At 35.9% G+C, this 20,346-nt stretch overlaps 2 protein-coding genes across 2 annotated transcripts in view; one reads left to right on the forward strand and one right to left on the reverse strand.

Annotated features, from left to right (window-relative positions):
- The window catches only part of USP3 (ubiquitin specific peptidase 3), a 115,230-nt gene that overhangs the window by 9,902 nt on the left and 84,982 nt on the right, over positions 1-20,346 (forward strand). The gene's annotated exons all lie outside the window — the stretch shown is intronic.
- On the reverse strand, positions 5,071-5,442 carry LOC122741553 (40S ribosomal protein S26-like). The gene has a single exon (XM_043985138.1). The coding sequence runs from the start codon at positions 5,440-5,442 to the stop codon at positions 5,071-5,073; it is 372 nt and encodes a 123-aa protein (XP_043841073.1).

Consider the following 20,346-nt stretch of genomic DNA (forward strand, 5'->3'; position numbering starts at 1 on the left):
AGTCCAGTAGGTTTTAGGGGTTCTGTGAACTTGGGTGGAAAAAAAGGTACATCTTTATTTTCAATAACCTCTCCAGAACATTACCCTTAGAAGGGGTTTATCAGCTTAACCAGACTTCTCAATGGGTCCAAGACACACACAAAAAGGTTAAATACTCTTTGCTTAGACCAACATCTTACAGCATATACTACAGGATATTCCAAATGGATATGGGCCCTGAATATTAAAAGTCATACTATTTAAAAATTAAAGGAGAACCAGATCGTATAACTTTCACAGCTATGGAAACAAATCCTTAACCACACAAGGGATAGACATCCATAGACATCATCACAAAAGATAAAATAGATAACTTCAGTAGTGTGACATGAAAAGGCTTTTGCACAAACAAAATCAATGCAGTTAAAAAGGAAGCAGTTGTCTGGGGGAAAGAATCTTTGTATCGTATTTCTCTGATAAGGTTCAAATGAGATAACATGTAAAGCTTTTGCAAACCTTACTCTATATAAATGCTAGCTACTAAGGTCTGATATCCAAGATAATGTAGATAACTAACAGAAATATATAAAATCAAAAGCTATTCAAGTAGATAAGAGGTCAAAGTATATGAATAAGCAATTCTCAAAAGAATTGGATATTATTAGCAAACATATGGAAATTTTTTTTTCCAAATCACGAATTAGAGACATGCAAATCAAAACAACTCTAAGGTTTCAAATCACACCCAGCAAACTGAAAAAATTGACAAAAGATGGAAATAGTTGTTTGGCGGAGTTGTAGAAAGACAGGTACTCAGATTGTCTGTTGGTAAAGCTTTAAAATGGTCTAGCCATTTTGGAAAGCAATTTGGAATTATGCTAAGAAAATCACCAATACCCACTGCCTTTCACTCAGATTTCACTAATTGACATATACCTCAAAAAAAGTCATTGATAAAAATAACAGCATTACTCTATAATAGTAAAGAATTGGAAACAGAGTTGATGCTCCATTTCATTGGGTATTGCTAAACAAATTGTGGCACAAATGTTGTGGCCTATTATTCCTGCATCAGCCCCTGAGTAATGGAATTTTCAAACTGGATGTTTCATGGTAATCTTAAACTTAACATGACCAAAACAGAAGTCATCTTTCCCATACCAACCATTCTTTAGGCCTTCTCTGTTATTGTCTAGGACATCAGCTTACTTCCAGTTATCCATACTTGTAACCTCTGTGTCATTCTTGACTTCTCACTCTGTCACCCCTTGTGTCTAGTCACTTGCCAAATCTTGTCATTTTTACTTTTGAAACCTATTTCCTATAGTCTATTTCTCTCTATTAATATAGTCATAACTGTAGTTCAGGTCCTCATCATTTCTCTCTTTGACTGTTGCTGTAATGTTGGGGTTTTTTTTTTTTTTTTTAGTGAGGCAATTGGGGTTAAGTGACTTGCCCAGGGTCACACAGCTAGTAAATGTTAAGTGTCTGAGTCCGGATTTGAACTCAGGTACTCCTGATTCCAGGGCTGGTGCTCTATCCACTGTGCCACCTAGCTGCCCCTGCCATAATGTTTTAAATGTACTTCCTCTAAGCTTTTCCTATTCCATTCTCCATACAGCTTCCTTCCAAAGGGATTTTCCTAAAGCAGAGTTCTACCCTAGTCACTCCTTGACTAAGGAAACTCCATTAGCTCTCCATTAGCTCTGGGATCAAATATAAAACCCTCCAGTATTTAAAACTCTTCTCAACCTGGCTTCTTCCTACATTTCCAGTTTTCTTACATTTTACTCCTCCAGTATATTCTATGGTCCAGCTATGCAGGCCTCTCTCAGTTTAGCTCCTCTGTAAAATGAGGGCATTGAAATAGTTAACCTCTGAGGTACCTTCCAGCTTTCTAGCTATAATCTTACTTGCAGTTCCTTGCACGTGATGCTCTCTCCTCTGTCTCTGTGCCTTTGTACAGACTGCCTTCCATGCCTAAAATGCTTTTCTCTTCTCATCTCTTGACATTCCCTGGCTTCCTTCTAAGCAGCACCTTTTTCTGCAGGATACCTTTACTGGTTCCCTTCCCCTTCAGCTGATGGTGACCTCTCTTCTAAGTTCACCTTGTATCAATTCTATATGAATCTTGTATGTACTTACTTACATGTACATGTTATCTTCCCCATTAGATATAAGCATGTAAACTTGAGGGCAGGTACTGTTTTGCTTAGTACATAGGAAGCACTTAAATATTTTTGGCTTTCTTATTGTAATGAAAGATGAATATGATAAATACAGAAAAGCTTAGGAAACTTTATATAAACTTATACAAAGTAAAAAAAAAAATTGAGCCAGGAAAATAATATATCCAGGGACTACAAGATTGTAAATGGAAAGAACAAAAAAAACCAATGAAATGAAAACTTACTACTATGGAGTTAGTGACCAAGCTTGGCTCCAAAGAAAAGAGAGAAAAATGCACCTCATCCCTCTTTTGCAGAGCTGGGGGAGCTTTCAGTATGGAACATCGCAGATTTGGCTTTTGTGTTGTTTATGTTTACTGAACTGTTTTTCTTTTTTTTCCTACTCTTTTTAATTAGTTATAGGTGATAGCTCTCTGGGAGGGATAAGAGATGAAATATATTATGAAATATAGGTGATATAGAAACATTATGTAAATACATTTTTTTAGAATTACCCCATCATCTCAGGCATATTTTGTTTTGTATTTGCTGACTTGTAAGCAAATGTAGTTTATGCATGATACACTGGGCTCCTTACTACACCTGTGTAAATGAATAGAGTTTAGTCAACCTTTTTTTTTTCTGCTTTAATTAAAAAAGCTGAAATCTTTCTTTGTGCTGTGAAGTCTTTCATCTGGTAACTTATTCCTCATGGATAGAATTCTACTCTAAAATGAGTCCTACTCTGAAAAGGGAGAAACTTGGCTTTTGCCTATAGTGATTCAAAATCTCTTGAATCCCTGCTTTTAGAAAACACTCTGCTTCTATGTAGTTAACACTACTTTACAATTGTATTTCCTGTAATAGTTCATTGTAATACTTGGATAGTAAAGCTTAAAATAATTTTTATCTAGTGATACAACAAGAATATGTTTGTAATGTGTTATTTACACTAAAATTTAGAGTACAGATGCTTATGTTAGAATTTGGAAATTATTAAGCTGAAAATTAGTCATTTAAAAATTCATTTGAGCAGTGTCTTAATTTTTTGTCTTTGAACTAGATACAGACTTCCTGGATATTAGTTAAATTTTGCAAGATCCTTTTGAGATAATTAGTATGTATATGTTTTTAAAATGCTATAACCTAATAGATTTTGTCTAGGGTCTTTGTTTTGTCTTTTGGGTTGTTTTTGTAGATATTTGTTTGACAGTTAATGCTGAGTAAGTACTAAAGACTGTTCATTTATTATTCAGTAATATGTCTTAATTCACTTACTGAGAAAAGGGTAAGATACTTTTGTACCTGAAAGTAGTTCCAAGTTGCATGTCATTTAGAGGTAACTACAGTGGACTTGCACTGCCTTGGATTTGAGTCTTGCCTCAGCTAATAATAGTTGTATGACTATGGACAACAAGTAATTTGAGGAATAAGGCTCAGTGAACTTATTTCCAGTGTGAATGTGATATTTGAACAACCATCCTCACAGGGCTTTTGTGAGGAAAATGCTGCTTTATAAAACTAAAGTATAAATGTGAAGAATTTTTTATTGATTTAGCTTTCTTCAGTGTTTTTCATAATCTATTTGTAGCTGAGTTTGTATCTTTTTTCATCACCACATGCTTGTTTCTTTTCCTTTGTATATTTCTGATCGTTTGCAGAGTCTTAAGTCTTTTTAAAAAATTTTTTAGGCAATTGGGGTTAAGTGACTTGCCCAGGGTCACACAGCTAGTAAGTGTCAGTAAGTGAGGCTGGATTTGAACTCAGGTAGTCCTGAATCCAGGGCCAGTGCTTTATCCACTGTGCCACCTAGCTGCCCCCTGAGCCTTAAGTCTTAATATTTAAAGAGGAATTGCTAAGAATTTAGAAATTCTTCCCTAAGTTTCACTGAATGTCATACGTTAAGGCATTGCCTTGGTTTTAAAAATACTTATCATCATGTATTGATTCCCTTTTTAAAGTTTTAGTTTTATACAATAGATGATTACTATTTGTAGTGACATTCTAAAAAAACATGTAAAGAAGAAACTAGCATATTTTCTTAGTTGTTTGACCTATTTTTATTTTATGCAATAAAATATCCTTTGGCTTAATGGATTTATATTGTCTTTATTTAAATTACTCTCTATGTTAATAATGAAATATTTTGGTGAATATATTGGTGAAATTACTCTACAAGTACTGAAAAACTTGAACATCATGCTATGTTTGTTTAGCATCTGCCAAAGAACAGCATTCATGCCATGAACATTAAGCTCTGAGGACTTAAGTGCCACTAACTTCATTTTTAAAAATTTTTTTTAATTTTAGTGAGGCAATTGGGGTTAAGTGACTTGCCGAGGGTCACACAGCTAGTAAGTGTTAAGTGTCTGAGGCTGGATTTGAACTCAGGTACTCCGGACTCCAAGGCCAGTGCTCTATCCACTGCGCCACCTAGCTGCCCCTACTAACTTCATTTTAATTATTTTTGGTTTTTGCCAAACTATTATTTTTCAATATGTCTTCAGGTTTATGATTTTTTGTTTATGTAATATTCATTATAAATTTGTAACATTTGAAAATAGTATTTTTTGGTGATAATGACAAATCATATTTCAGCATTTTATTAAAAACAGCATCAGCAGCCCTCAAAAAATATCCGGTTCTTTGAGTCTGTATTCACTGGAATGGTGAACATATTGCCTTTTATGGATAGACTTCAAATATATAACTTGTTTCCATTTCCTCAAGAAATAAGACTCATGGTTATAAAGAGTTGAGATTTCCCAGTAAACCAACAAATACAATAAATATACTGCAGTGTCTGACTTTGTTTCCTTTCATATAATTTTATTATACCATGTTACTCAGGAACTAAATTGTAGATAGCATAAATTAATCTTTTTTTTTTTTAAGGTAAACCAACCATTTTATTTTCCTCAGATCAGTTCAGGAATTTTGATAGGCAGATAGCTCTTTCCATTGGCTTTGGAGGGGGTCTGGGGGCACCACCAGCAGGTCTGAAGCGGGGTGGGGGTGTCCGATCCTTTCGTGCCTCACAAGACCGATTCCTCACTACCTTGCTGTAGATCGTGCAGCTCACACAGTAATGCAGTTTCACGTACAGTTTGGGGAGCAGAGAAGAGTCAAAAACACTGGCCTCGGAGATGTCCCTGACGGCCGAGGCTTCCACGATGTTGCGGATGACGAACTTCTTAATGGCCTTGTTCTTGGGCACACAGCGGGCACAGCGGATGGGCAGCACGTGGCCGCGGGCCTTCTTGGCCCGCCCGTTGTTCCTCCTCCTCTTGGTCATCTTGTAAGTCAGAAGATGAAAAAGGCTATATTATTTTCTGATACTAGCAGGATTATCTTAAGACCTTTATCTATTTAGGGGAAGGAGTACTTCTCTAATACTATATTTTTATTTACTGTATTCTCAGTTATTACTTTGAATTATTAAAGGTATGGTGTATTTTGTCTTTATGTCCTGTACTAGCTCAACAGGGCATTTGTTTACTCAAACTAAAAAGTCAATAATATTTGATGTTGGCAATACTGCAAAGAAAATACTTTAAAAAAAAGTGATCCAATATAAGCTCCTTGTGAGCAGAAGATAAAAAAAAAGTGATCCATTTTTTCCCACTCCATCCTCTACCTTCCTTTTTCTATTTGTGACTACAATTAGACTTTTATTCCTTTGTTCATTTTATTTATGTTGGGTAAAATAGCCAACAAGAATTTTATTAAGTATCCATTGTGTATTGGGCAGTGTTCTGTGCTGGAGATACAAAAATGAAACAGTCCTGTCCTCAAGGAAGTTAAATTCTGTTAGGGAGAAAACATATTAAGTATATACAGAAGAAATCCAAGGTTATTTGGGTTGGGGGGTGCTAACATTTTGGGGGATCAGGAACGGCTTTATATAGAAAAATACTGAAGAATTCTAAGAGTTGGAAGTGAGGAGGGAGTGTATTCCAGGTATGGAGGATGGTCTGGGCAAAGGCATGGAGATAGGAAATGGAATGTTATGAGTAGCAGAAGAACAATTTTTGAAGTCTTGAGAATTGTTAAAACTTCTGGCCATTTTTCCAATTACTTGTGACTTTGTGACTAGTGTACTAAAGGGAGGAAGATAGCAGAAATAACTTTATCCTAATCCTAAACTGGTTGAGTCTTATTTAAATGGAGAACAGTGACAAAATAGAAGCTTTACTTTCTATAATGCCCAGAAGTGATATGAGGGGGCAGCTTGAGGGGGCAGCTAGATGGTGCAGTGGTTAAAGCACTGGCCCTGGATTCAGGAGTACTTGAGTTCAAATCCAGCCTCAGACACTTGACACTTACTAGCTGTGTGACCCTGGGCAAGTGACTTAAACCCCATTGCCTGCAAAAAAAAAAAAACCCACAAAAAAAAGGAAGTGATATGAAACCTTTAGAACAGGGTGCTCCAAAATCTTTTTTATCCTATTAATAATTTCTACTTCAACTCCATGTTCAATTTCTAGAGGTGAAAAAATTATTAGGATTTATTGAAGATGTTTAATTACACTAAAACTAAAGGAATAGGGATATAGTTCCAGCACTAAGGTAGGGGAATGAGTAAAATTAGATTTGTAATGATAGCTCCTTTATATATTTGCAATCTGAGTTCTTTTCTGAGCCTATCTAAATTTATTGCTAAGCAGAGTTTATTTGGTAGAAGTAGAGGAATATAGATACCTTTAAATTCCTCTTGTTCTCCTACCTACCAAACTCTTGTGTGATACCTGAGCTGGATGTATGTCTAAAGAGTCAAATTTCTTAATATTGACAGATGGACTTTAAAATTTTTTTTAGGGGGGAGGGAAGAAAGCTGGTTTATTTATGTTTTAAAATAAAATAACATGTCCCAGTAGGAGACCTCATGGACTGAAATCTATGGCCATGTGGGAAGCCAGCAGGGCCAGATGCCCCCTCTTTTTTTGCTCTGTAGGCATTTGAACTTGCTGTGTTCTACATGATGACACATTTTAGGCCATAAGCCATTCAGGCTTTTTAGTTTATTTTAAAACAACTAGCTTCTAAAATTTGTTTGCCAAAAAGACACAGAAGTCACTCTGTAAAATTAATCTCTTTGCATATATAGAGCTTGAAGAGTATGTAGGTACTTGGCTCAGAATATTAACATTTAAAAAATTGTAGGAGAATACATACAATGGATTTTAGATTTAAAAAATAAGTTTACCTAAATTAATTTTGTTAATAAATCATGAACAAATCATTCAGCTGTTTTTTTCTTATGAAAAATCATAATAGCTTAAATATATTAGTATTTAAATCCTAAAAATTTAGCTTTGCACTAGATTTTAGGATACCATGTTTTGCAATAGAATATCTGTGCCCTCCAAAATGGACTTGATTGCTTGTATTGAAAGATTTGATTCACCATCACTGGAGCCTTGTTTGCATCAAACTACTTGAATAAAAATTCTTACTCAGATTCAGCTTCTCTGATGAACAGAGCAAAATATTGTTACTGTTATCAGAGTAAACAGAAAGGAAGCAAGCCAAGGGGGGTCTGACTCAGCTCTGTGAGCCAAACCACAAGTGGGCAATTGAATTGGATCTGTATGCATGTGAAAGAAACATAGTTATAAGGCCATTTGGATTGCTGCAATTAATGTGCTGTAACTTTTTTTTTTAACTGGGTTGTTTCCCCTTTAGTTATCTTCCATCAACATAGCTAGATAGTGCTTGGTTCATTGAACCAAGATAACTTAATTTTCTTAAAATTGAACAAAATAATTTGGAAAAAAAATCTTTAAATTCTGTATAGTATTATAAATGTCTGAATAATCATTATAGCAGTAATTAGTGAGTATTTTAGTTTCTTTGACTATTTACTCCTACTTCCCCTTCTACCCAATTATACATAAATCTATTCAGGACTGCTGAAAGTGACAATATAATTCTTGAAGAAGACCAGCATGTATGTGGCAGTGTCCTTAAGAGTTCATTTAGGGCAGCTAGGTGGCTCAGTGAATAGAGCACCGGCCCTGGATTCAGGAGGACCCGAGTTCAAATCCGGCCTCAGACACTTTACACACTCACTAGCTGTGTGACCCTGGGCAAGTCACTTAACCCCAATTGCCTCACTAAAAAAAAAAAAAAGAGTTCATTTAGTTATCTGGTACTGGCTAAGAAATATAGAGGTGGATCAGTGGAATAGAATAGGTATAAATTATACTATAGTAAATCACTATAGTAATCTAGTATATGATAAACTAATGTAACCAAGATTACAAAGGAAGCAGAAAACTGGGAAAGAATTTTTGAAACAAATATCTCTGATAAAGGCTTCATTTCTCAATTATATAGAGAACTGAGTCAAATTTATAAAAATACAAATCTTTCCCCAATTGATAGTTGAAGGATATGAACAGGCAGTTTTCAGACAAAGAAATCAAAAGTTGTCTATAATCATATTAAAAAATGTTCTATTGATCAGAGAAATGCAAATTAAAACAACTCTAAGGTATCATGTCACACCTATCAGAGTGGCAAATATAACAAAAATGGAAAGAAAATATGGGATGTTGGAGGGGATGTGGGAAAGCTGGGACACTAATCTACTGTTGGTGGAGAGTTATAAAAAGATCCAACCATTCTGGAGAACAATTTGTAACTATGCCCAAAGGGCTATAGAACTGTGCAATAACCCTTTGATCCAGCACTACTACTGCTAGGTTTATATCCCAAAGACATCACTCAAAAGAGAAAAAAACCTATTTGTACAAAAATATTTATAGCATTTCTTTCTGTGGTGGCTAAGAATTGGAAATCAAAGGAATGCCCATCAATTGGGGAATGGCTAAACAAGCTGTGGTATATGATGGTGTTGGAATATTATTGTGCTATAAGAAATGACAAGCAGGATGGTTTCAGAAAGGCCTAGAAAGATTTGTATTAACTGATGTATAGTGAAGTGAGCAGAACCAAGAGAACATTGTACACAGAAACAGTAATATTGTTTGATGAAGAACTGTGAATGACTTAACTATTCTCAACAATACAATGAACCAAGACCAATCCCAAAGGACTCATAATGAAATATACTATCTGCCTCCAAAGAAAGAGCATAGATTGAACACAGACTGAAGCATGCTATATTTCACTCTTTCATTTTTTCTCTTATTCAGGTTTTCTTATGCAAAATGACTAATATGGTATCGTTTTACATAATTGTACATCTGTAACCCATATCTGATTGCTTGCTGCCTCAGGAAGGGGGGGAGGGAAGGAAGGATAAGGAAGGAAGGAAAGGAAGGATAAAAATTGGAACCCAGAATTATAACTTAAAATATTTATTGCTTTAAAAAAAGAGTTAATTTAGTTGAGGATTACAAAGGAACACTTGATCATGTGTTCTTAGGTCAAGGCTCATTTCAGGGAGGTGAATGTTTAAGCACCTCAAATTCAGAGGCATTCTTAGCAACCCAAGCATACCTCTCAGTTGCTTACATCAGACTCGACTGTTACTGATATTGCTTTCCAACTTTCCTTTAGTTTTAGTGAGATTAAACACCTTCAGTGAATACTAATGATTCTTTCCACAGGAAAAATTGACTTTGGAGCTGCAGTAGGAATGGATGACAAAAATTGACTTTGGAGCTGCAGTAGGAATGGATAGGACAAAAAGCCCCAAACCATTTTGGAGTACTCTGTATGTCCCACAGCATTATTGAGTGCTCTTATGGAAGGCACAGCTATTGTCTTGGTGGTATTCTCCACTCTCCTATAGGATTGGAATTTTGCATCTCACTTTCATATACCTTGTCTGTCAGATGATGGGTGATTTGGGGGCATTTGCTACTAAACGGGCATGAGAATGTGAGAGGTGCTTTGCATTTCTTGATAACAGTGTATCAGATTGACTGACTACATACAGAACTCATCTCCAAAATGGGAACTGTGTACCTATGGAGGTATGGGAAGAAAGTATTCCCTACTCCCAACACAACAGGTTGTTGTTGGTGGTAGCTTTGTTATGACAGCAAATACTGCCAGTTCATTTTCCCTTTCTCCCTTCAAAAGCCTGGCACTGCTGGCAGCAAATACAGGTTCTTGATGAACTAGGGGTTGGGGCAGCATCCAGCAAGAACACTGGAGGTAAGCAAGGTAAAGTCACTGTGGGACCCACAGAGGAGATGGGATGCATAGGGTTATTAAGCAACCAGGTGGTTCCTTCTCTCCACTTCTTGAGGGCTGGGCTGCTGTAGTGACTGAGAAGTTGAGGGAAGGGCCTGAGGCAACCAGGGTTGCAGAGCCAGTCTCAGCCTGGAATCAGATGGGTGGGAGAGGTGGCTGGGTTAAAAGTAGAGTGGTGGTGGGGGCAGCTAGGTGGTACAGTGGATAAAGCACTGGCCCTGGATTCAGAAGGACCTGAGTTCAAATCTGGCCTTAGACACTTGACACTTACTAGCTGCATGACCCTGGGCAAGTCACTTAACCCTCACTGCCCTGCCAAAAAAAAAAAAAGTAGAGTGGTGGCAGCGGTGGCTGCCAACAAGGTGTTTTTTTGGCATTTGGTACCCATGGAGAAGTCCCTGGGAGGAATAATCAGTCTCTTTATGAAAGTGTAAAATTTTAATCAACAGATAAAAAATAATTTTAACAATTGAACTAAAGACCTAGCAAAGCTAAACAAAAGAGCTAAAAATTTGAAACCACTTTATGGAATAAGTAATTGAAAACTAGTTAACCATAAGGAGAAGAATCAATAAACAAATAGTAATCACTTGCTTTGTCCCAGGAGCTGACAATTCAAAGATATGTAAAAAATAAAACATTTCATGCCCTCAAGGAATTTATATTCTATTAAAGGGACAATATATACATCTACAGGTTTATACAAAGTAGACAGGAGATCTTTTGACTGTAAGGCAGTATCAGCTAGAGATACCAGGAAAGGCTTCATGTTAAAAAAAAAAAAAAAAGTCCTGTGCTGGAACTGAGCCTTGAAGGGAACTAGGGATTTTTAAGAGGGAGAGGTGAGATAATTATTTCCTGGCATGAGGAACAGCCATTGCAAAGGTCCAGAGGAGGGAGATGGAATAGATTATATGAGGAAGAATAAGAAATCTGACTTGGCTGGACTGAAGAGTTTATGAAGGGAAGTAATTTGTAATAAGGCATGAAAGGTAGATTGGCACTCCTTTTTGTGAAAAGCTTTAAATGCCAAACAGAATGATTCTAAAACTTATGAAGACTACAGTACATGGGCAAAGGGACTAGAAAAGGAGGATCATAGGACCTTAAGTTTAGAACTGAAAGATACCTTGGAGATTCTATAATCTAACCACCTCATTTTAGAGATGAGGAAACAGGCTTGGAATATCATCTCCAACTGGGATGAATGGACAAATAAGCAAAAATTGAAGGCGGAAAATCAATGGAGTGAAATTGTCCTGCTCATCTCTGTATGGGACTCCTCAGTTTTTGTGAAAAGGGAGAAAAATGAGAATAATGAAGGGTCATCTTCTAAATGAGAGGTTTCAAATATACCACCAAGTGCTAGTGGGGCTGAATCAAATGGAAAATGTAATTGGGAAATATTTAACAAAATAAATAAAAATACAATGAAAGATAGATACCGTTACATTTTACAACTTTTTAAAACAACAGTTTCCAATAGTTTGCAAAAATATAAAACCTGTGGGGATGCTTACATATGGATTAGTGGCTCTTGTTTCCATTTGAGTTTGGCCCCACTGATCTGTTATTGTTTTGTTCTTTTCAAAGAGGACCAGTGATATCACAGGTAATGTCTTGACTTGCATGTAAATTGAATTTAAGTGAGGCAGAGTTGCACCACCTAATTAGCCTCACTCTCTTTCTGAGTGCCAGGACAAATGTCAAGACAACTGGTGATGGCTCAGGATACAGTGGATGATCTTGGAGTCTTCAATGCCTGACCTAAACAGATCTTAGACCTTATATGGACTTCAGTCAGTCATTGGTCTGAGCTTTTCAAGAACTGTCTCTGTCATTCTGAATAAAGGTGGCTGTTGAGTCAGTTTAGGCTATGCTCCATTTAGAGGTCCCTTAATTGAAACTAAAGAAAATGGAAAATGGCAAGAGTATGGAATGAAACAGCCCTTGGATATGATGATCTCTGGTCCTATCAGTTGTCCTTTGCCTTCAGGTAAAAATGCACCCAGGCTGTGCTCTTTGGAGGTTTGACAGAAAACAATCTCCCACTACAGCCAGCTCTGCTAAATTTAGATGCTGCTAAATTTCCTCCTATAAAAGAAGTAAAAAACTCAGACATCTCAGGATCCCAATACCAGGAAAGTCAGGAAGTTAACCCATAAGAAAAAACTTTGCTGCAAAACTCTGTGAGTGAAGAAAAGAGTTGAGAATCTGAGCAACCTACCAAGTACATCAAAAAGTGTTACAAAGAAAAGACTTGCACAAAATGTTTTCCTAAAGAAAAATAAAGTGCCTAAAGAATTCTGATTGCCTTGTTTTGTCTCCCCATTTGACCCATCCATAGGTAACATATCAGTATTCCAGGAAGAGTTATGTACTCCTTACCTACATCTTTTGGAATCAATTTCCTTCAAGACTTAGCGTGTTGGACATTTTACTTTAAGCTTTTCCTGATTCTTACTGCCCCTTCTTCCCCCAAGTGCAAGTGCACTCTCTCCCCAATTTACCTTGTATTCATTTTGTTTCATATACAGACTTGTGTATATGTACTTATTGTCTCCCAAGTGGAATGTAAGCACTTTGACGACAGAAACTTTTACTTTTGTGTTTGTTTGTGTCCCAATGGTTAGCACAGTACCTGACACAGTGAGCACTTAATAAATGCTTGTTGGTTTCTTGGTTGATTGACTAGCTGAAGACCATCTTAATCATGCAGTATGGGCAGGAAGCAGGTTAACAGTGAGTAGTGTGAGGACATCACCAGAACATATTAGTAATATCAGAGGTGTGAGTTGCCCCTCACTACTCTGATCACTTATGTTCCCTGTTTGTGTAACCCTTAAGTGGGTTCCTTGACAGATACATTCTCCATATGTATATTCTCCATGTATTTATATAATCCCAACATCCCCATTTTTTCCACTTAGATTATGTGTGTGTTCTGTTATTTTGTTTTTTATTCTATTTCATGAAAAGCCTTTGTTTTGCACTTGCACTAAAATGGTATATTTTGAGACCGAAGATTGGCAAACAATAGTAAGATTCCACCTTTGTTATGTGGTAAAAATTATTTGTGGTAAAGATTAATACCGCAGTTTTAGCTGAATCATTTGGGAGAGGCCACATCTGGCCCACCCTGAGGTTACATATGCTACTAAGGTCAGAAGGAAGACTCTCCATAGGCAGCTTTTGAAGGACCTCCCCTTTTGGGGGAGGGGAGATTGAAAGCTCCCTGAAGGGAGGTGGAAGGCTGCTTCTGGAACACTAGGCTTTTTCCGTAATGCCAGCTTGCTCTCCCTCTGGCAACTCCCCTTGGAGTGTTCGTTCTGTCTTTCGTAGCTGCTGTTTGGTGAGTTTAATTACAAAAAACCCTAAATTCCTTTGAACTAGTTAAATTAGAAACGGTCTGGGTTTAAAGTTCAGAGTTAAGAGTATTTATCTGTATTTCTATTTTCCTATTTCCTTATCTTTGATTTTTTATTAGTTTCACCTTTGTTGTTTAATTAATTCCCAAGTAATAAAATCTGATCATTTTGTGAACTAAAGCTTAGAGGCTCCTTTCTTATTGGCCTGGGAGAAATATCTAAAAGGGCAGTTCAGAGCAGAGGGAGAACCTAAAAGGTCCCTCATATTTCCAGGACCCCAGTATTAAGGCATGTCACCCAAATAATGCTCCGTATATCAAATTTTGGCCCTCACAGTTACAAACACCTCCAGATGTTTATGTATAGTTTGACTACAATATTTTAACTCGGTGGCAACCAAATTGCTTTTAGGTACTGCCCCAAGTATGCTTTTTAAAGTGTTTATTTTTCTTCCTGAAGATTTCTTTTCTATTAGATATATTAAAATTAATTATATCTTTAAAAGTATACTTATGTATTTTAACTTAGACTAAAGTTGTTAAACATCTTGGTGTTTAAACTTATTTAGGCTAATCTTAAAAATATTTGATGTTTTACCAGGTTTCATATGATTTGTATATTTTTATGTGTATTTGTACCTTTTCCTGTAAAATTCAGTCAGGTATTTATTAAATGTTTACTATGTGCCAGGAACCATACTAGTCATTATGGTTACAAAGCAAAAGTGAAAATAGTTCCTCCTCAAAAGAAGCTCATATTCTACTTTTTGTCTTTGACCTTGTATATATGCTTAACTATGACTCTTTGGGTCAGAGGAGACATTTTAGTCACTTTATTTGCATAATTCCAGATTGCTTTCTCCTGTGGGTTGGACCAATACAAAGCTCTGCCAACAATGTATTAATAAGCTCATTTTTCCATAATCCCCTCTAGTAGGGCCTTAGGTAAAACTATGGTTTGTTTTGATTTGCATTCTCTTATTATTAGTGACTTGGAGCATTCTTTCATGTAGTTATTAATAGTTTATAATTCTTTTTTGAGAGCTACTTTTTCAAATCCTTTGACTAATAATCCATTTGATCTTATATTTCTGATAGTTATCTATACAATATCAAATCTTTATCATAGATACTTGATAAAAAGATTCTTTTCTTATTCTAATTGAATTAATTTTTTTCATGCAAAAGGTTTTCTGTTTTATATAATTGGAATTGTCTATTTTATCTTTTGTAATCTTCTCTAGCCCATGTTTGATTAAGAATTCACCCTCTGGGGCAGCTAGGTAGCACAGTGGATAGAGCACTGGCCCTGGAGTCAGGAGGACCTGAGTTCAAATCTGGCCTCAGACATTCGACACTAGCTGTGTGACCCTGGGCAAGTCACTTAACCCCAATTGCCTCACATACACAAAAAAGAATTCACCCTCTACCTATTGTGAAAGCTACATGATATAATTCTTTTTTAACGGTATGATCTTTAATATTCTTGTCATTTATCCATTTTAAATTTATTTTGGAATATGATGTAAGATGTTGGTCTAGGCCTATTTTTTGCCAGTCTTTTCTAGTTATTGCAGCAATACTTGTCAAATAGGGATTTCTTTCCTAGGTAATTTTGGGTTTTGGGTTTCTCAAATACTGGGTTATTGAGTTGAATTATTTCTTATTCTTTTTTTGTCCAGGGGAGTTAGCTTTGCAGCTTTGAAGTCAAGGAAGACTTGGGTTCAAGGGCTACCTCTGACATGTATTGGTTTTGGAATCCTGGGCAAGTCATAACTTCTAAGTTCTATAGGCAGTGCTCTAAGACTTTAAGTTGCGGAGATCATACTGAACCTTCATTGATAGATGGAGTTTCCTCACCTGGAACTATACTAATTAAATCACAGATCTAGTCTTGATCATTATTTTCCTTGTCTATCCAATTCCACTGATTGATTTTTCTGTTTTTTAATCAGTAGCAAAATTTGATTGTTCAGAGCATCCTCAGGTATCTAAAAGCTTCAGAAACATTTGCTCTTGACTGTTAAACTATATCTAGTTTGAGATTTAAGAATATTTTAGAAGCTAAGATCATAGATTTGCAGCTGGATAGGACGTTATAGGCTAGAGAGGTGCCAGTTGTGACTATGCTAAGGCCTGGGATTGGAAGTAGATGGAAACATGAATAAACACCTTATAGTGTTGGGAAGAAATGTAATTCCCAGTTTCTCATGCTGAAGTTCAGTAACAAACTGTAGCAGCTATTTAAAAATTCACCTGGCCTTTGTTTATGCTAAACAAGTATCCATACTTTTAAAAACATATTTTTAAAATAATGGATTTTTATTGATACCTTTTTTTATCATCTAAATTTCCCCTCTGTATCACTCATCCTCTCCCTTCAGAAAGCCATCCATGTAAGAAAAAAATTTTAAAATAAAAAGAGAAGAGACAAATTAAGCAAAACTTAAGCCATCCAAAAAAAAAATCAGATTAATTATATGCAGTGTTCCATACCCTTCATGACCTCTACAAAGGTATGTGTGCGTGTCTTTTCATATCTCTTTGGGGCCAAGCTTGTTGTTGATACTTTTGCAACATTCAATTTTGCTTGTTTTGTGGTGGTGGTTCTTTCCATTTATATGATCGAAGTCATTGTATGTGTTGTTTTCCTGGCTCTGTTACTTCACTTTGTATCACTTCATGCTTTTCTATGCTTTTCTGCATTCATTATGTTCATCATTTCTTTTTCTTTCTTTCTTTCTTTCTTTTTTTTTTTCAGTGAGGCAATTGGGGTTAAGTGACTTGCCCAGGGTCACACAGTTAGTAAGTGTTAAGTGTCTGAGGCCGGATTTGAACTCAGGTACTCCTGACTCCAGGGCCAGTGCTCTATCCACTGCGCCATCTAGCTGCCCCATATCATTTCTTTTTGATGATATAAAACCAGGTCCAAGTCCTGGTTTTTAGTTCAGCCATTATGCGTGGAAGTATAGAAAGTATAGAAATATCTAGTCCAAGGATTATTAACAATTCCAAAGTGACATGCTAAATCTTTGCTTATTGACTACAGTGAGTATGGGATGAGGGTCTATAGAGGGGGAGTAAGTAGACGACTTTCATTTCTGACTTGGCCTCTCAACATTCTTTATCCACAAAGTACTTTGATATGAGGCAGTCTGAACAGTCCTTTGGCAGAGGTATTGGTGGTAGACACCGATAGGGATACAATGTTCTCATACTCTCTTTTTATCATTAAACACCTTAATTATCCATTAGTACTATAGCAGAGAAGGATTAATGGATAGACTGCTAAGAATAGGAATAGAATGAGAAACACCTGGAAAATAAGAGGACTTGCTGGAGAGTTGTCCATGGCTGTAACACATAGTCATTACTCATCCCACTTTTGGTAATCTACATAATTTAGGCCAACTTCTACTTACCTATGCATGTTCTATCTTGTCTTTCTTGGCCCTTTTTCTGGTTTTATCTGCTTCTTGTGCCGATCTCAAATATCTAAGAATAGCTATGACTGAGACTTCAGGAGTTTGAACAGTAGAAAGGTGGGAGTGAATGGGAAGTTGAAAACAACAATAAAAATTCATGTGTAGATTTGGCTGTCAAACTTATGAATTCTTAGCATGAATAATTTAGAGGGTGAAGAAATTTAATCACTTGAAATGTAGATATCACTGCTTAGGTTCATGTTGCTCTTTTGGAATTGTGAAGATTCTTGATAAAAAGCAATTTTATAACTTTTGTTCATTTGAAGTGCAACTTGAATAACCCTTCTAACTTGTCATTTTTCACACCAGTAAAGTCAGATCTAAACAATTGGAAAAATATTAATTACTCATGGGTAGGGCAAGCCAATGTAATAAAAAAGACAATCATAACTAGGCTTATTTATTTAGTGCTATACCAATCAAACTATCAAAAATATTTTATAGATTTAGAAAAATAATAACAAAATTAATCTGGAAAAACAAAAGCTCAAGAATATCAAGGGAATCAATGAAAAAAATATGAAGAAGGTGGTCTAGCAGTACCAGATCTTAGACTGTATTATAAAGCAGTAATTATCAAAACAATCTAGTACTTGTTAAGAAATAGGTGCATTGGGGCAGCTAGGTGGTGCAGTGGATAGAGCACTGGCCCTGAAGTCAGAAGGACCTGAGTTCAAATCCGGCCTCAGACACTTAACATTTACTAGCTGTATGACCCTGGGCAAGTCACTTAACCCCAATTGCCTCGCCCAAGGGAGAAAGAAAAAAGAAATAGGTACCTCAGTGGAACAGAATAGGTACAATTACACTATAGTAAATCACTATAGTAATGTAGTATATGATAAACCCAAAGATGCAAGCTTTTGGAACAAAAACTCATTTGACAAAAACTGCTGGGAAAACTGGAAAATAGTATGGCAGAAACTAGGTATAGACCAACATCTCACACCATATACAAAAATAAGGTCAAAATGGGTACATGATTTATACATAAAGGGTAATACCATAAGCAGATTAAGAGAGTATGGAATCATTTATCTGTCAGATTTATGGACAGGGGGAGACTTTAGGACTAAAGAACATATAGAAAGCAAAACAACATGTAAAATAGATAATTTTGATTATATAAAGTTAAAAAGTTTTTGCACAAACAAAACTAATGTAATCAAGAGTATAAGGGAAGGGGCAGCTAGATGGCGCAGTGGATAGAACACTGGCCCTGGAGTCAGGAGGACCTGAGTTCAAATCTGGCTTCAGACACTTAACACTTACTAGCTGTGTGACCCTGGGCAAGTCACCTAACCCCAATTGCCTCACCAAAAATAGAAAGAAAGAAAGAAAGAAATGACAAGCAGGATGAGTTCAGAACGTCCGGGAAAGACTTGTATGAACTGATGTACAGTGAAGTGAGCAGAACCAGGAGAGCGTTTTACACAATGACAGCAATATTCAATGAACTGTGAATGACTTAACTATTCTCATCAATACGATGATCCAAGACAATCCCAAAGGACTCATGATGAAGCATACTATCCGCCTCCAGAGAAAGAACAGATATTGACTGAACACAGACTGAAGCATGCTATTTTTCACTCTCTTTCATTTTTTCTTTTATTCAAGTTTTCTTATACAAAATGACTAATATGGCAATGTTTTACATAATTGTACATGAATAACCCACATCTGATTGCTTACTGGCTTGGGGGTGAGGGAGGGAAGGAAGGAGGGATAAAATTTGGAACTCAAAACTATAAATAAAAATGTTTATTGTTTTAAAAAACATAACTTGTTATTAATCATGCCTTTATAAAACGATGGAGCTATATTATTTAGTGTTGATTTCTACCACCATTTATGGTATCATTTTAAATAAGATGGTTGTTTTAGTACTTTTGTTTCTCTATGAGCTTATTCAATAATTTAAGGAGTATTCTACTTTTTAAGTTCTCTTTCTCACAGTTCCTGTTTTTACTATTGTAGCATGTTTTCTTATTTAAAATATTAAAATGGGGGGCAGCTAGGTGGCACAGTGGATAAAAGCACCAGCTAGTCGTGTGACCCTAGGCTGGTCACTTAACCCTCATTGCCCTGCCCCCCCCCAATTAAATTAAATTAAATTAAATTTTTAAAATGTAAGACTTCTTGTAGTATAAAGATATGAAGTCCCAGTGTGCAATTTATGAAAAATTCTTCATTCTAACTGGATAATTCTCCCTTCCCTTTAAAAAAAAACAAGAAGTTTTAGTACATTGTGAAGAATTTAATCTGTTTGGGAGAGACAAATGGTTTACATGATTTTTCTTGTCTAGGTTTTATCCTTTTCTCTTGAATCTGTCTATCTATCTATCTATCTATCTATCTATCTATCTATCTATCTATCTATCTATCTATCTATCTATCTATCTATCTATATTCTAAGTTAGAGTCATAGAATTTTAGAACTGGAAGGTTCACCTAGTCTTGACATTTTAGTCTGAAGACCTCATTTAAAAGTGAGAAAGAACCTGAAACCCAAAGAAGTTTGGCAGCTTAATCAGTTAATTTGTGGCAGGTATAAGTAAAACAGTTTTCTGACTTAAGGTCTAATGTTCTTGCCTACTAAGTAAGACTATTTCTTTTTTTCATAGGATTACTAGTCTGGATGACTGAAAAATGTTTTAGATAATGTTTATCCTAGATTTTAGCAAGGATCTGTGCTTGGCTTTGTATAAGTTACTTCAATAAAGGCCTAGAAAATGTACTTGTCAAATTTATAGATGATACAAAGCTGGGAGATATAGCTAAAGTGCTGAATAAAGAGGGCACAAAAATTTTTGGCAGAGAAGAGCAGAGGACCAAATCTTTTTTAAAGAAATTTATGTATTTTAATTATTTTTCCAATTACATGTAAAGATAATTTTTTGAGTTCCAAGTTTTTCTCCCACCCTCCCTTCCTTCCCCCCCTGCTCAGAGGACAAGCAAGTAGTTTGATATAGGTTACACATTACAATCACGTTAAACATATCTCCACATTGGACTAAATCTAGTAAGATGAAATTCATTAGGGTTTCATGTAAGGTCTTAAACTTGGAAGCAAAAAAGTTGACTTCACAAATACAAGTTGAGGGAGCATGGTTAGACAGCAATTTATGTGAAAAATATCTGAGGGGTTTTAATGGACTGCAGACTGTGAATCATC

This window comes from Dromiciops gliroides, chromosome 2 (genome assembly GCF_019393635.1).
Source record: "Dromiciops gliroides isolate mDroGli1 chromosome 2, mDroGli1.pri, whole genome shotgun sequence".
Taxonomy (NCBI): Eukaryota; Metazoa; Chordata; class Mammalia; order Microbiotheria; family Microbiotheriidae; genus Dromiciops; species Dromiciops gliroides.